This window comes from Macrobrachium nipponense, chromosome 17, assembly GCF_015104395.2.
Source record: "Macrobrachium nipponense isolate FS-2020 chromosome 17, ASM1510439v2, whole genome shotgun sequence".
NCBI classification, from domain to species: domain Eukaryota; kingdom Metazoa; phylum Arthropoda; class Malacostraca; order Decapoda; family Palaemonidae; genus Macrobrachium; species Macrobrachium nipponense.
In genome coordinates this window covers 30,124,901-30,142,545 of record NC_087210.1, presented here as the reverse complement: position 1 = coordinate 30,142,545, position 17,645 = coordinate 30,124,901, and the positions used below count along the sequence as shown (strand labels likewise).

General features: G+C 40.1%; 1 protein-coding gene across 3 annotated transcripts in view; it reads right to left on the bottom strand.

Annotated features, from left to right (window-relative positions):
- Positions 1 to 3,268: 3,268 nt before the first annotated feature.
- LOC135196156 (E3 ubiquitin-protein ligase RNF43-like) overlaps positions 3,269 to 17,645 on the bottom strand; it is a 147,542-nt gene continuing 133,165 nt past the window's right edge. For all 3 annotated transcript variants that reach the window (XM_064222720.1, XM_064222722.1, XM_064222721.1), the window contains one exon: positions 3,269 to 6,725. In XM_064222720.1, the coding sequence (XP_064078790.1) occupies positions 6,691 to 6,725 (35 nt within the window). In that variant the 3' untranslated portion in view covers positions 3,269 to 6,690. The remainder of the gene's footprint in view (positions 6,726 to 17,645) is intronic.

The following is a 17,645-nucleotide window of genomic DNA, read 5'->3' as shown; positions in this document are numbered from 1 at the left end:
CAGGCTGCTACACATAACGTTTTGGAGCTGAAAGCAGCTTTTCTGGGTCTGAGAGAGTTTCGGGAGAAGGTAGAGGGTCATTCGGTGGTTTTGATGTCTGACAACACCACAGTAGTCGCTAAAGTGAACAAGCAGGGGGTTCTAGTGTATCGTCACCTCCATTCATTGTCAGTCGAGTTATGTCAGTGGGCGATCGACAACACAGTGACACGCTCTGCCAGATACATCCCAGGCAAGAGGAATGTGGTTGCTGACAGGCTGAATCGTCGGAACCAAATCCTGGGCATGGTGTGGTCCTTGCATCAGGTTGGGTGGACAGGCTTTTTCAGGTTTGGGGAGGCCTATGCCAGACCTCAACTCGCTTCAACAGGAAGCTGGAGGTTTACTGTTCAGTGGTCCTGGATCCTCTTGCTCTGGCAGAGGATGCCTTCCAATACTCTTGGGACAACCTCGAGGTGTACACCTTCACTCCGTTTTGCCTGATCTGTCAAGTTCTGAACAGGGTAACAATTTCTCGAAATCTCAGGATGACTTTGGTGGCTCCTTTGTGGCCTCAAGTAGAGTGGTTCCCGGACCTTCTGTCTCTTCTGTCTGAGGTTCCAAGAGAGATTCCCCCGTGGCAGCAACTTCTTTGCCAGCCTCATGTCGAAAGGTTTTACCAGTCTGTAGAATCTGTCTCTTTACGGATGGAGACTATCAAGTACCTCCTCCAAGCAAGAGGTTTTTCTCAGGGAGCAGCGGGACGTATGTCCAGTTACCTCAGGAAATCCTCTTCAGCAGTTTATCAAGGGAAATGGGCAGTCTATTGTGACTGGTGTCATCAATGGGGTTTCTCTCTACTCAAAACCTCTGTTCAGCATATTGCAGTTTTTTTTATCTTCCCTAGGAATGAGAAAGGCCTTTCTGTTTCTGCTATCAGGGGCTACAGAGCATTGTTAGGTTTAGTGTTACGTCTGAAAGGCGTGGACATCTCTTCATCCTGGGAGATCTCATTGTTGTTCAGGGGTTTCGAGCAGATCTGTTCTCCAAGGGAACTCAAGCCTCCCACATGGGATGTTTTGCTTGTCCTGGGAAGTCTCTCGAGTCCCATTCGAGCCCTTGCGTCAATCATCAGACAGAGATCTGACACTGAAGATGGTTTTCTTGTTGGCCTTGGCTTCTTCATAAAGAGTTTGGACCTTTGTAGCCTGAGTTATGATGTGAAACATACCAGGGGTTGGGGGGGTCTGTGACCTTCGAGTTTGTCCCGGAATTCGTGGCCAAGACACAGAATCCCTCAGTACATGACGACAGATTTACCTCCTTTTTTTTTTTTTTTTTTTTTTTTTTTTTTTCCCCATCATTGAATGACTGTAGACAACAACCTGCAAGAGCTCTTGCTATATCCTGTCAGAGCCCTATGATGCTATCGTAAAAGGACTCGCCATCTAAGACTAGGTGTCATAGACTTTTTGTTAACACTGGTCGGTCCAGAAAAGAAGTTTCCCAAAACACTATTTCATTCTGGATATGTGAGACGATCAAGCAGGCTTACTCATCTCTTGATGGTTCTGTAACCGAGTCTGTGCAGGCTAAAGCACATGACATCAGAGGTATAAGTTCCTCTCTGGGATTTAAGAAAAACTTTGCTGTTCATAGAATTTTTGAGCACTGGTACCTGGTTGCGACAATCCACGTTCACTTCATTTTACCTAAGAGACGTTGCCCATAGGTCTTTGGACATGTTTTCCTTGGGTCCTGTGGTGGCTGCCCTAAAATTGTGTAATTCACCCAGTGCCCTTCACAGGGCAGTTTGTATCTTACCTATGATGATTGTGTGGAAGCGAGAGTGAGTGACTTGGCTGGTATCTTTCTTTCTCTTTGTTCCTTTCTTCCTCCTACAGGCATACTGATAGTTGTTTTGCATTGTTTTTGAAACAATCAAACCTCCTATTCAGTAGCAAATACTCCTCTCTCTCTAGCAAGGAGTGAGTAGTGGTAACAAACCTCTGTGGCTGATATGGTTTCTTATATGAACAGTCAGAATTTTCTTTGGCTCTCTGGATTCATATACAATGATATATGAATCTGCTCATATATCATTGTATTTCAGCCCAGATAGCTGAGTAGTTAGATATTGGTTTATCTATCTTCTCACGGACATTGAACCACCACCTTTAGAATTCATCCTTCTAGAAAGGGTGGTCAGGTGGGTTAACTCCCAGCCATAGAATACTTCTACCTCCCTCCAAGTATAAATCTATCCTATTGTTAAGACCGAAGGTTTCTTCCACATATGAACAAATGACAAATTTTTAATCAATTTGTATTTTTCATAGCTAACAAACCTGAGGTCTTAACAAGAGAATAACTTTCCAAGCACCAGCTGGTAACTGGTTAAAGCAATCAAAAGATTTTAAGGTGAGGAGTCTGTGAGATCTGGCAACCTCTGTGCATACGAGACGATAGCTGGTCAGAGACCGTGCACCGTACCTCATGACGCTTCAGTCTTTTACCCTTTTCCCAACCCAGGAAATATAATAACAGAGGTGGGCAGTAAAACATTAAGACCTCAGGTTTGTTAGCTATGAAAAATACAAATTGATTAAAAATTTGTCATAGTCATGAAACAAATGAGCCATGTAATTATATGTATTGTACAAATTTATGTCAACTCTTGCTTTAATGTGTTTTCCTGCCAATTTTCAAGTTTTCTACATTGAAATTAATGGTCATGAAATTAATTGTAATATTTTTCAAACAATGGCAGAGGTTATCATGACTTTTTTCAGTATTTTTTCTCCTCATGGATCCAGCAATACCTTTCACTTCTTTCAAGTATTATTGTCTACAGAATTTGAATCTCATGTTGGTCAGCTTTTATATTTTTCTTGACTTAATATTTTCAGTCATGTCAAGCAAAATCTAAAGAGTCATGAAACAAAAACTACTAAAAATTACAATTTGCTCTTCTTTAACTAAACCACTTGAAGTGTTGAACATTAGTGTTTGTTATTTAAGCAAAAAATTATATTTTATATTGATGAAAACTCCTCAAAAATTTAAAGTTGTGAATGTTGAAGATTTTAAATTTCTGCAATGGATGTTGTCCATTATTTGGGGCAGTTTAAAGCAGAATTTGAAGCATTATCTTACTAATGTCATTGTGCTAGTTGTTGGGTGAAATTTTATTGTACGTATTGCTTTTAAAAAATTATTAACTTGTAAGTTTGTCCAAAAATTTTTGGACAAACTTAGGATCTGGAAGGTTATTCAAAATAATAGCACATTAATTTCATTCCTCTTATTGATACATAACTTACAATAAATTATGAAATGTACAACAGTACAAAATATATTAATATACACTAGTCCATGCAACAAGAATAAAAATATAGATCATCATATAGCACCTCTTGGGAACATTAACATTAATGAGAACAGCAGTTTGAACTAAGAACATTACTACAGTACAACATATTTCAACAATTCTCTCAACAAGAGGATCATCCCACATTACTTCTTGGAAAAAACAAATTGCTTATCTCATTGAATGTTAATATAGTCAGTCACTTTATTTTTCTTCCTTTATACAGACAGTGTAAGAAGACTGAGAGTTTTAGACCAAACTTCACTAGAAACTTTCCTTGTTATTATTGGTTTTTGGCAATTATTAAAATCTAAACAGAATACTCTAGCCTCTAACACTGTATATGAGACGAAGACAGATCTACACAATTATTAAAGGTTTAATGATACTGCACATACAGCAGCCCATGACATGAAATAACAACACCAAAAACCAGTAATATATGAAAATGAAGGTTATGTGTTAGTAGGAGTAGTATAGGTCAATATTTTGTTAAAAACCATTTTAACAAATGGACTCGAATAAAAATGCTGACCGCACCAAAATACTTTGGTAAAATAACACTTTAAAGAATAATATTAAAGTGAAGGTATTTTCTAAAACTTTCAGTTTCTAATAGTATTTACAAATTCTTACTTCTAGTCATAGATCTAAATCTAAAGATTCTTTCTTAAGTTTATAAATGCTTGAACTGCAATTAAAGGCACGTAGGTTACTTGTGGATCAAAGATGAGTTCCAAACCCTCATTCTATTTTGATATGGTTAAGATGACTGAAACTGTAGGGAAAAATCTAAATTTCTATGATTTGTGCACTACTTTGAATTACATAATCTCCCAAAAGTCTTTGCTTAATGCACTAGTTTTTCTTTCTGACATTAACTTAGATTTCTCTAAGTTTTGTCAAAAAATGTTTGATATGTATCAGAACTCACTTTAGAATGCATTTTAGATGCAAGGGCCAATGTAACTGTAATGAACAGAATAATTTCAAGAGTATTGTGAATGTTAACAACCACAAGCTTAGTAAAATATTTTGTTTCATACTGAGATTTTGTCATTTTATTGACAATATTAATACTCCATAATGTTTTCAGGACTCTGCTTATAAAAATTCAGTTAGCTACAATAGCAATGTAATGGAATGGAAGTAGAATTTCTAATGCTATGATTAACTCAAAAACTCTCTAATATGAGTTTTTCTATACAATATTTACAATTGTACTTCTATACTACAAATGGAAACAATGTAAGCCTAAAGTTTTCTTAAAAAAGAGGTAGTTACTGATAATTTTTTTTTTTCAATTTTGTCACATTTCATAGCAGGGAAAAGGTCACAAAAATCAAATATGCTAGTCTAATCATATGGTTTGTTGAATACTGAATACCCATTATTTTCTTTGAAATACACATACAAAAATATATAAAAAACTAATAATACGGTAATGTCCTGAAAATATTTAGGAGTCACAAAGATACTCATTTTTACAGAATATGAGTTATAATTTCAAGCCACCTATTGCACAAAACAAGTCTTAAACAAGTCTTAAAACAAGAGATACACAAACAGTGCATCAGTTTCTGCCCTGATCCACATGAAATGTATTTGAGTTTCAAAATACACATAAAAAGGACTAGAAATGATTAATGAGGTGACTATTGTCTCTTTGGTTCTAGTGAATCTGTCTTGTACTAGCTTACGATACAGTCTGCATGGCTTGTACAACAGAAAAGAGTAAACTTAAGCTTTGCTATCTTTGCCAAATTTTGAAGGGTATTTATTTCTGGTCAAGTCTTTGTAAACTGCAAGGTTTTTCTTCCAAACTATGTACTATTACTAAAGCTGTCATATCACATTTGCAGTTAAAGTTCTCCTGTCACATACTGCAACTTAATGGTATATTTTTTTTTATCAATGTTCCTTTTGACTAATGAACATTATTGTAATTTAATTATTACTACCTCACGTGAGGTACCCTTATTGTGAGAACATTTATTTATGTTGATTGCAAATTTCTCAACCATAGAGATTTATCTTGCCTAAAAGAGCCATTGGTAAGATGTAACATATGATTTTTACACTGGACTGATTTTTCAATGACAAATGGGATTTGACTAGCTATCTCAACATGTTAAATAAAATTATTTGAAATTTCAGGAAGTTATACAAGTGTATAGTACTGACAAAAGGTCAGACCAAATGGATCAAATATCATATCCAATATGACCTTTATTATTTAATGGCTCAGGTACAGTAATATATTTTTGAAGACTATCACATTTCAGCAAACGTGAACTCACACTTGTACACAGCTCAAATAAGTTCTATTGTCTTGAAATTAGGGTCAAAATTAGTATGTATAGTGATAAGAGATATATGCTTCTACTTTAACTAAATGTCTTCATGATTAGCAGTGAAATCAAAGCACTGTGGCATCATAACCTCAGTGCAACATTTCTTTTACTTTACTAATGAAAGAACCCAGTAGTAGTTCAAAATAATGTTATAATTTTAAGATAATATAATGCTCTTTCACTGCAAAAATATGACCATACCTATATATAGGAAGTGCAGCTCTTGTAATAGAGATTGAAGAAAATTTACTGTCATTGTCATAAATTTTGAATACTATGCAGTTAAAATTCATTTTCTAGGATGAACGTCTTAGAATTTCCTGGTTAATAATGACCAATTTATCAGAAAAGCTATGCATAAGGATGCTAATCTAGCAATATAACCTCAATGCATTGCCATAGAAACTGCATGCATCAAGCTAGAATACTCAAGCTGATAAAGATTCCTTGTTTAACAGTAATTGTTTGAACCTTGTTTGAACCAGAAATTGTCTGCATACAAGTAATCAAACCACCAAATATTATCACAGCACAGTATTACCTGATACCTATATAGCCAATAAATTGTTAATAATTAATATTTTGAACATTTTTGCAGTATCTCAGAACTGACATGGCTGGAGAATGCTGGACAAACTTAATGATAGCAATATCTTTCATATACAGTATTTGTTTTCATTATCATCATGATCTATGATGGTCATAATTTTTTTAATGTTCAACTGGTGAAGGTTGAAATCTGAATGACTGTGTATGTACTTGAAATTTTGAATACATGAATATGCATTATTCTGGTAACAAAAACATTGACCAGTGGTCCATCATTATTACTGTACTCAGAATCTAATCTATCATTTCACTGCCTGAAGTGCACCTTGCTTTGAGCACGAAGCAGTTGGCTATCTTGAACTGTGTTCCCACACTTCATGTAGCACTGGTTCGCAGAGTTCCAGTAATGGAGGAAAAGAGACAGGGTGTGTCCCTACGTCACGTAACTTCCAATCTTGGCCCAGAACTTCCATCTGTAAGAAGTAAAAGATCAATCAATTTTCAATTGCTGTAAACTCATAAGTGCAAATAGATCTGTGAAGCAAAAATAAACTTCCAAGAATTTCATACCATGCTGATAAGATAGGTAAAGGAAAACATATTCCTGAAAAGTGTAAAAGCTGAAAGTTGCAGTGAATCATTTGAGGTCCTGAAAATGAGTACAAATATACATGGCACTGGGGATAATAACAGAAAAAGAAAAGGTCATTCAAAACTACAACAAATGCCTTCATTCATTACACCCATTTCTTGCTCTTCTGATGAAGAAAGAAATATTTCCACTTCACATCTGCCCAACCCAACCTCAGCTCACCCCTACCAATGGAGATGCCAAAAGAAAGTGAAATATGTATATGGAATATGTGAGTGCATAATGATAAAACTTCTCTCTATCTCTACTTCTGACATGGACATGGTCATGGTCTTCTTGTAGATCATGGTGGTCTAGGTCTCTATCTACAGAGATCCTCCCTTTGTACCTCCCCTCAGATTAAACCCTCACCCTGCCAGTGGGGAATGCTGAACTGAGGTGCCATGCCCCCTCAGTCCTACTCTCTTTCTCTGAACAACTCTCAAAATTATCTAAGTGGGATGTAGTTTGCCCCCTGTGCTGCTTCTGATGGGGGACAGGAGTGGAAGTGAGACTGGGAGAGGAAATCGACTCCTTTCCCAACTGCAGTGGAGGAAGGGATTCTCTGTGAAACTGCAGGGGCCCTGGTCACCAAGGACCCTACTCCTCCTGAAGCTGAAATGGCTCAATCCTGGAAAAAGGCTTTCCAAGGGGTTACTGCACTCATCTGTGACTTAATAACCATATGGAGGCAGCCTTACATTGACTTTTAACTGACAATCTCTCTCTAAGAGTGGGTGATTGGTTCCACTCCAGAAGAGAGACCTTTTGTAAGGTTACCTTAATTATAGCTTGCTTTTGGTGTTTTGACTGAGGTAAACTCATTAATCTGTGGGTCAGCTGGTTCCCTCACAACTAGCAGAATGGTCATGCTGTCACCCCTGGTTTGCCCCAGAGGATGCAAACATGTCCCTAAGTCTTAACACAGCACTTAACCCAGTGCTGTGTTGCTTAAGTAATACACTGCCACTAAAGAAGTTAAGGAAACAAGGACTATGGTCAACTTTATTGAGTCCAATAATCTGGAGATAGTGTTAATGTTGGCTCTGTCACCATAGTGAAGGGAGGGCCTTCAATGATTTGACCAAGGAAAAAAAAATTAATGGTCTCTGGTGGCAACAGCTCTAAACATTTTGGCCAACATTACACTTTGCAGTAGGTTTTACATGAGTTGGCTTTCCCTCTGTAATAGTTCTATCATGGACTCCCTTTTCTACTAACTTCCCCCGGGAAAGTGATATTAGTGGTGGCTATCAAAAGAGAAGACTTGTGAGGTATTACTCATTTCCAAAGTGGCTACCTTCAGGTCCTCTCAAGGGAATATAGCTCCTACAGGGAGAGCTAATGAAGTCTGCTTCACTGTGCTGCCTAAACCTTTCTTCCTTGTAAGGGAAACTATCTTGGGACCAACAACATTGCCTGTCCCTCTGCCAAAGCCTGGGTGTGCTGGTGGATAGATGGAATTCTAAACCAATTCCCAAGCAGCAGATCAAGTGCTTGGGGATAAGGCTAGACACCTTAGCAGTGAAAGAATTCCCAGCAACTTCCTGGACAGAACTACGGCAAGTGATCCTGGGTCACGTCATGTCCCCGGAGAAACTGTATTGAACAAGAGAATCCCCCTTTCATGCCTGTAATGGCAGCTGAAATGCCACTGGTCCTTCTTGGACAAAACCCAACACCTGTTGGTCTCCCTCAACGATGAGGTTTGGGAAGACCTGGTGCGGTGGCTCTCAAATGAAAACCACCTTTGGGGGAAGGGCCCCTAAGTTCAGCCCTTGGAAATGCTTCTCCTCTTGGATGCTTCCCACAGAGGTTGCAAAGCCCATCTCAGAGGAGAGTTTGCTTCCAGAATAAGAACACCACCCCTCACCAGCAAAAGTGCACATCAATGGAAATGACTTTTGTGGCTAGCAGTGCAAACAATCAAACTGTGTTAGCCTATGTCAAGGGGGACTGCATTCTCCATTGCTATGCTGCCCAGCCATCCAGATGCACAATTGGGCATCAATGCACTCAAACTGAAGGTCAGGTACATTCCCAGCAAAAAGAACATTGTCGACCAGTTACACTGCCAGCACCAATTTGTCAGGACAGAGTGGTGGGTAGTGGAGAGACTTTGTGATCTATGTGGCCCACTGATGATAAATCAGTTCATCATCAGACTAAACTGAAAGCTCCCTGTCTTCTGTTCCCCAGTGCCAGATCCATGGGTAAGGCTGTACGACATTCCAACATTCATGGGACAATATGACCATCCGTATGTCTCTCTCCCTCGTTCAGTCCCCTCCACAGGTTATAGTAATACGTACTCATATGACACTGGTGGCTCATTGCTGGCCACAACACTTCTCTTGCAACCACTCATTTGGAGATTTCCTTGAGCAGTACAATCTCTGCAATTTTGCAGGTGGAGGTCATCTAGTAGCTCCTTCAGATAATAGCTTTTCTCACAGAACAGCTAAGGAAATAGTTGGTTTCCTCTGCCTCTCCTTAGTGAATGTCTACCAAGGAAAGTGGGCCATCTTCAGTGACTGGCATCATAGAAGGGGTTACTCTCCAATCAGTACCTTAGTTCAGTGAGTAGCAGACTTCCTGGTGCTCCTTCATCAAGACGAGAGCTTTTCAGTGTCCCCAATTAAAGGTTACTCTTTGGCTCTCTCCCAAGTCTTCTGTCTATGAGGCATGAACCTGTCCACATCTGTGGAAATCTCTATGGCGATGATGAGTTTTGAACAACTGTGCTCTCCTCGGGAAGTCAGACCTCGGAGTGGACCTGAACTTGGTTGCCTCTTCCAAATCATTATAGTACTGATCACTGAACAGGGATCTGGCTTTCAAAACAGTCTTCCTCCTAGCTCTTACCTCATCCATGAGAGTCAAGGAACTACACTGGTGGTTTGATCTCCTCCAGCACCCAAAAAGGTGTGGCTAGCTCTTCTTTCTGCAGTCTGTGGTAAAATCCAAAACCCCTTGGTTCTGGACCCAAGGTTCAAGATTTCCTCAATTCCCTCTCTCCAGGATTTTGTTGGGTGAGATGCCATTACGATTGGTTCACACCCTAAGATATTATTTAAAAAGGACAAAAAATTTTGGGCCAGAGTGTAACCACCTTTTCATGAGTACTGGACAGAGTTTTCTTTTGAGTTCTGGCCAATGGGTATGGAGCAGGGTCACCTGGTGCCACACCACCCTATGGAGGGATGCCAGTGGTGGCATGTTTGTAGTCTGCTTATACCAGACACTTTCTCACCAGGGGCAGGTACTTGCTCTTGCCTTCAGGCACTGCCTCCCTCCCATCTAAGAAGTCAGTCTCCACATATGAAAGGCGTAGTGTTTGTATGCCAGATTTTTTAAAAGTAAATTTTATTTTTCCTAGGTATGTCAACTGCAGCCTTTCATATTAAGTGTAACCCAACAAATCCAACCCTGTTACATTTCTTCAGTTTCATTGCCGTTCCTTTCACAGCTTGACCTGGTGCACTTTACTTCCACTTATTGGTGTCCCAAATGGGATGGTGAATTCATCAATGATATTCACAATGCACATCATATCATGGTGTAGGAAAATACTTAGTTCAGTTCTAATTACCAGATTTAGGAATGACTGACCCATATGAAAAATCTGGTCCTGCTTCCCAAAGGCACTAATGCACATTTACAATTTCCCATGGCCCCCTCCTCTGAGATTAGGCTCCATAACCTCAATACTACACTTGAGAGCAATGAACTTCCTTGAGGGAAGATATCACAAAACTGCATGATGCACATTTGCTACCTTCCTGCACAAATTCATTTGCTCTGCTTGTTGGATATAGTACTTTATGTAAAACCCTTATACATGTATTTCATATGTTGCAGAGAATTCTCCAGCCTTTCCACTGATATATAATTCATGTATCTATGCACTGTACCTTTAATTTTTTATATATACATGTACGTATTCGTAAAGAAACACAAATCAGCCGTCTGCATGGTCGGATCTCTGTAGGTCCAGCTTGGGTACTACATTTCCGTCCGCAGCGGTCTGTCTACCTTGCTCATCTCAAATAAAGCATCAGTACCGAGATACCTGCCTCTTTGTCTAGTCCTCACAACTGGTGACCCCGGAGTGACGGTGACTCAGTGGTTTTGGCTCCCACTATTAATGGACTCACTATGGCCGCTCAGCTTCAGAGACCTTTAATGGGCCCATGCAGTGTACAGTCTAGGACTTTGAAAGCTCCTCTCCGCAGTTGACACTAAGCGCCTCAGCGGTGTGGTTGGTATGGTATTAGCGTCCTACCTCGGTGGTCGCGAGTTCGATTCTCGGCCATTCCATTGAGGAGTGAGAGATGTGTATTTCTGGTGATAGAAGTTCACTCTCGACGTGGTTCGGAAGTCACGTAAAGCCGTTGGTCCCGTCGCTGAATAACCACTGGTTCCATGCAACGTAAAAAAGCCCACCATACAAACAGCAGTTGACACTAACGCCACTAATGGACTTACTATGGCACACCTGCCTCAGGTGTGTTTTGATGATGTTTGGACAGTTTTGCCTTCCAGTTACAACACATGTCGACCATACTCGGAGTCATTAACAGACTCACACGGCGAATGGTCTTGACTCCGACGAACCTCTACACCGACGAACCCCTACACCATTAATAGACTAATTATGATGCTTCGCGTTTTGGTGTAGGAGGCAAGGACAATGCAGGACTCCTCAGTTCACAGTTCTTCAGAGGAAACAAACATCCTCCCGGCCCCTGCCACATCTCCGCAGGCATCGGTCATCCAGTCCGTCAATTTACTGCCCTTCTCCCAGCAAAACACGGCATCATGGTTTTTACGAGTGGAGGTCCTTTTCAGAATGGTGAGCATCACCGACATGGAAGCCAAGGCTGACATCGTCATGTTGATACTACTAGATGAGGTTTTCGACTACATCACCCTGTGGGTGAACATGGTAAAATATCATTTGGCAAGCTAAAGAAGAAGCTTGTCAGGACCTACTCCCTCTCTGTCCCCACAAAGGCTGCCTGCATCCTCGACCTCATCAACCAGCTGCTAGGGGACACGGAGCCGAAGGATGCCTGGGATGAGATTATGGGCCTTGTACTACTACTGCCGGAGGCCGGCGAGGACGGCCGTAGGAAGGAGATCAGCCTGACCCGGGAACTCTTTTCTCCCCTGCCTGATGCAAGAAGTATGGGTGCAGATTTCATAGGCGGATGTGCTACCAATGGACGAATTAGCGGACAAGACCAGAAACTGCATGAAGTTGCCAGGGCAGCGAAGCTTACCGCACCTCTAACAACCAACAGCCTTGTGATAGAGGATCCCAACGACCCAGATGTCAACGCAGCACACCAAAGGAAAGTGTCCTCGCAACAGGAAGGACAACCCGTCTTGGTGTTTCTTTCACCAAAAGTTCTGGAAAAACAACGGGAGATGCAAACCACCATGCACTTTCCCAAAATACTAGGAAGGTGGCCACCCTCAACAGCAGCAGTGGCTGCATCTCCTTCGAAATCCCACCCTGTGGGATTCTACATCTGCGACGCAATCTACGGCTGCAGGATGCTGGTCAACACAGGAACGATGCAGTTGGTGTTCCCACTGTCAGGAGAGGACTGCAGTTGCACTCCTGACACCATGGCCATCCTTGTGGCCACAAACAGAAGCCCTATCCGATCCTATGGAACCCAGAGATCTCCATCCTGAGCCTCATCTACGTCTGGCCCTTCATCATCACAGACATCAAGGTCCCTCTCCAGGGGGCGGACTTCCTGGCGCAACATGGGCTCGTGGTGGAACTGAGCCGCAAACGCCTCCTCGACACAGGAGCCTGCCATTCCAACCCACTTACTGCAGGCCCTGGGGTACCCACCGTGTGCTCCATTGCGCCCCACAGATACAGTACCCTTTCACACGAGTCCCCCGATGTTTTCAAGCCAGAGCTCCATCAGGTGGCCAGAACCCCGGCCAAACATGGGATATACCATCACATATCTACCACAGGGGCCCCCACACATGGTAAATTTTGCTGCAAAGCGACTCCAGGACAGCAAACGCGTGTTCGCGGAGATGGAGCAGATGGGCATCTGCAAGAAAGCGTCAAGCCCATGACCGTTGCCCCTCCCACATGAAGAGGCCCTGCGGAGACTACCGACATTTGAACCTTTTGACAATGCCCGATCACTACCCCCTACCAAATATGCAGGACCTCACCGGGGCCCTTCATGGGCCAAAATTATTCTCAAAAATGGATTTGCTTAAATCTTATTTTCAGGTTCCCGTGCATCCTGATGACATCCCCAAGATGGTGATCACCACCCCTTTCGAGTCCTACGTATACTCGTACTCCACCTTCGGTCTTTGGAACGCTGGTGCTACCTTCCAGCGCCTGATGGACAGCATCCTGGTGGAAATGCCCTTATGCGTCTGCTGCGTGGACGACATCCTCATTTTCCCCCGATTACCGGAGGAACACCTGAACCACGTCCGGGCAGTACTGAAGCTCCTACCAAAGAACGGGCTGGTCATCTGCTTCAATAAAAGCATCTTCGGCGCAGAGAAGGTGGACTTCCTTGGACAAGCGTGCGTCCCATGGCCTCGAAGGTAGCCGCTGTGGAAAAATTCCCAACACCGACGTCGATCAAATCTCTGCAGAAATTCATCAGAATGGTGAATTATTATCGCCGCTTCATGCTGGACATCACCCACATCATGTCTCCCTTAACCTAGGTCCTGAAGGGAAAACCGAAGAAGCTGATGTGGGAAGCCTCCCAGCAACGGGCTTCCAAATAGATGAAGGCACCCCTCACCAGGGCCATCCACCTTAGACCACCAGGACCCCAAAGCAGCCTTGAGATTTACCACCAACGCCAGCAATGTCGCCTGTGGAGCTGTCCTAGAACAGGTCATAAATGGCTCCCTTTGACCTCTCACTTTCTTCAGCAAGAAGAACCGCGTCAGGGGAAGCATCCTGTTGTCCGAAGCCCCAAAGGACACTAGAGACTGAAGACGCTCCAAGACAACTAGTCTCAAGGACTCGAGGCCGCCTATTGCTCCCGAAATGCTATCACTACTAGAAGTCATTACCCATGTGTATATTTCAATTATTATTTCATAGTTATTGTCACACCCATGTATTTTATCTTCCAATTATTATTTCATAATTATTGTCTTGGGGGGAAGTATTCGTAAGAAGAATGTATTTCACAAGTCTCTGTGTACGTCACAAATATAAACCCTTTAAATTTTATATTATGTAAAGAATTCTCCGGCCTTTCCGCTGATATATAATTCATGTATCTATGCAAACTGTACCTGTAATTATTCATGTATGTGTATTCGTAAAGAAATGCAAATCGGTTGTCTGTGCACTCTGATCTCTGTGGGCCCAGCTCGGGTACTACATACATATCCGTCTGCAACGGTCTATGTCTACCTCACTCGTCTTTTAATAAAGCATCAATAACGAGATACCTGCCTCTTTCTCCAGTCCTCACAATCTTTTGGGCTTAAAATTTTGATTAGGAAGATAAAATGACTTTACAACATGAAATTTTAATCAAGGTTCTTATACTTTGGCAGGAAAGAAATCTTTGTCCTCAACACCTTGTGTCAGCAAAGCAAATGTTTCTTGGGGAAAACTGTGAACAATTGTGCTTGCAACTGCCTGAAACTTTAAAAGAGTTTAGTGAGACCATGGAGTCACATTTGCTCCTGAATGAGAACTGCAATCTGGAGCAAGATAAAACTAGAAAGTTGGATATATAGATGAGAAGAGACTACAACAAACAGATGAAAAGAAGTGGGTAGAAATGAATGTAGCTATAAATGACTTAAGCCACAAATATCATTTAATATAAACTTCACTATACCTTGGGAATAACTTACACTCCAAGGAACAATAGTGAAAAGTGCATCTGCTCCAGCCAAGATTCGAACCAGGCCCTTTGGTTCAGAAACGGTGATAAACAGTCATCTTAGAACACTTAGCTATCAGAGAAATATAAGTTGTTATTGGCTCAAATGTACATACTGCTGTCAAGTTCTGGTTCTGTACTTCGAATCAGTATCAACTAAGCTCCACCATGATGGCTGCTGGTAGCTTTGTAACATGTGGCTCCAATACCAGACAGGGCATGTTTAAGTTATTCCTAAGATATAGTGATTTCAATATTAGAAGACATTTCTGGCTTAATATTTGTGAATGAAAAAGTCATGCTTGCACAAATGACAAAAATTCATAATTGCCTGTGTTAAAAACTTACCATTCAAGTTATCATGGTGAAAATGGGTTGACATTGGTTCTAAGTACAGAAATTAAATTCAACAGCAATATGTACAACAATTGAAATCAACTTGATAGCTGTGTGTATCAAGTTGAGTATGTTTTTTTATATTACCCCAAAAACCCCAGTTTGACTCTTGGGTGAGGGACTTTGGTATAATCATCATAACTATGACTTCCCAAACAAATTATTTAAGCACAGGTTTAAATCCTGGCATGGGCAGATCATTGAATTATGTATTAATGTATATACATTAATTTATAATACAATCAACCCCATGTTATCGCGGACTCGCGTATCCACAGAATTTATTTTTGAAAAATATCCACAAATTCATTTTTTCTTTATCAATTTCATCATAAAATGCATTTTGATGATAAAACTATTAGAAAAAAATTATAAAAATTTTTAGTGGGTTTTTCTTGAGTTTTAAATAACAAAATAGGCAATTTTAAGCAAATACATGGGGGCACTGTATATATGTAGTACATCTTACATATATACTGTGGTTCCTTAGCCTACATGTTTAATTCGTCTTGAGGCCGAGCTCGTACCTCAACTTGCTCGCACATCAGATCAATTTTCCCAACTGAAAATACTTAAAATGCCCTTAATCTATACCAACCCTCAAAATGCCACCTCATATTTTTGTTTCATGTTGTTAAATAAGGAAAATAATGAATACTGATACGGTAATATTTTGAAAATATTTTTAAATTTCGCTAGCGACGGGTGCTGGCAGCAGTGTACAATCGGGGAGAGAGAGAGACCAAATTGCGATAGCCTAACTATATCCCATTTTCTAGTTAAATAAGTTCAAAAACAGCAAAAGAGAATGATGAAAGTATTGTTTTAAAGTTATACTCATTGCGTAAATGTGTACAGCCATGAACAACTGAATGAGAAAAAAAGTTTTTTTACGAAGTACAACCGAACTGGATAACAACAACAACCGTTTGGCTTGAATCTCAACCACTGTGCAATAGTAAACAATTTCCGTTATGTTGTAAATGACGTTATGTAAAATAGGACCGAGTTATTTTTATGTAATAACTTTATTCTCTATAGATCAAAGATCAACAAGGAAATAACTATTAAAATTTAAACCAAATTGGTAGCTGAAGCTAAGAAAACTGTTCAAGCTGCTAATGACTATTATCATGCATCGGCAACAAGTATAAAACTCCCATAAACTTATGCCATCAAACACTAACGTAGATAATATCGAGAGAAAATCATTTTGATGAAAACTACTGGGCTTGTAAGAACACATTTTACGGCTGTTTTCGCGCTGATAAAAGATAAATAACGTAAAGCTCATGTTACGATGAAATAAAGTGAAAATAGCGAACGGAATCAAAATTCTTTTACTCAGTATACATGCTCCCAACACAATCTGTTAACGAATAAAATAATTTATTTCACAATCACAACGAGATGTATTCAGGTCATATTTCGACTTAAAAACACGTCGTATAAGAAAAATGACCTTGTCTCATATAAGTCAAGTATTTATTTATTTGTTAATGCTAATTAGAAACGAAAATTAACTCAGAATTGAGTTAGGTACGGTGAAATAAACTGTATTCACCACCAGCTGATTTCCAAACCAAAACACTGACCGCTATGTTAATATTTTATAATACAATCATATGAGAATATGTACATGCATATTATGTTATTGGATACAGTGAAGCAATGTATAACTTTTACAAAGATTCAGGGAAAATATGCATATCTACTTTTAATTCTTTGCTTATTTAAATTTTCGTCATTACGCCATCTACATAGCGGCAGCATCTAGAGCTCGTACCTCAATTTTCTGCTCGCGTAACAAAGCAAAAAAATCGACCGAGTGACGACTCGTACCACCCTGGAAAACTTGTACATTAATTCACTCATAGATCAAGGTACCACTTATATATATATATATATATAATATATATATATATATATATATATATATATATATATATGTGTGTGTGTGTGTGTGTGTGTGTGTGTGTGTGTGTGTGTGTGTGTGTGTATAATATAAATGCAGTCCCCGGTTAATGGTAGTCTCAGTTAATCCGGTCTCATGGCACACAAAATCGGCAATTCATAGCGCCATAACGAACCAAGTTTGTCATCGGAGCCATAACTTACCTAACAGGGGAACCCATTAACTGAGTTTCAGTTAGCGGCAGTTTTCTCTTATCGGCACCCGCTGAGAATGGAACCCTGGTCGATAACCGGAGACTGCCTGTATGTATGTATGTATGTGTATATATATATATATATATATATAGATATATATATATATATATATATATATATATATATATATACATGTATATATCTCAGTTTTCGTACATAATCCATTCCAGAACCTCCCACGACAAACGAAACAATAATTCTCATAAGGAATAATGTAAATACAATTAATGCGTTCCAGAACTCCCAATATATTTAAAAAAAAATATAGGGAATAAACAGTT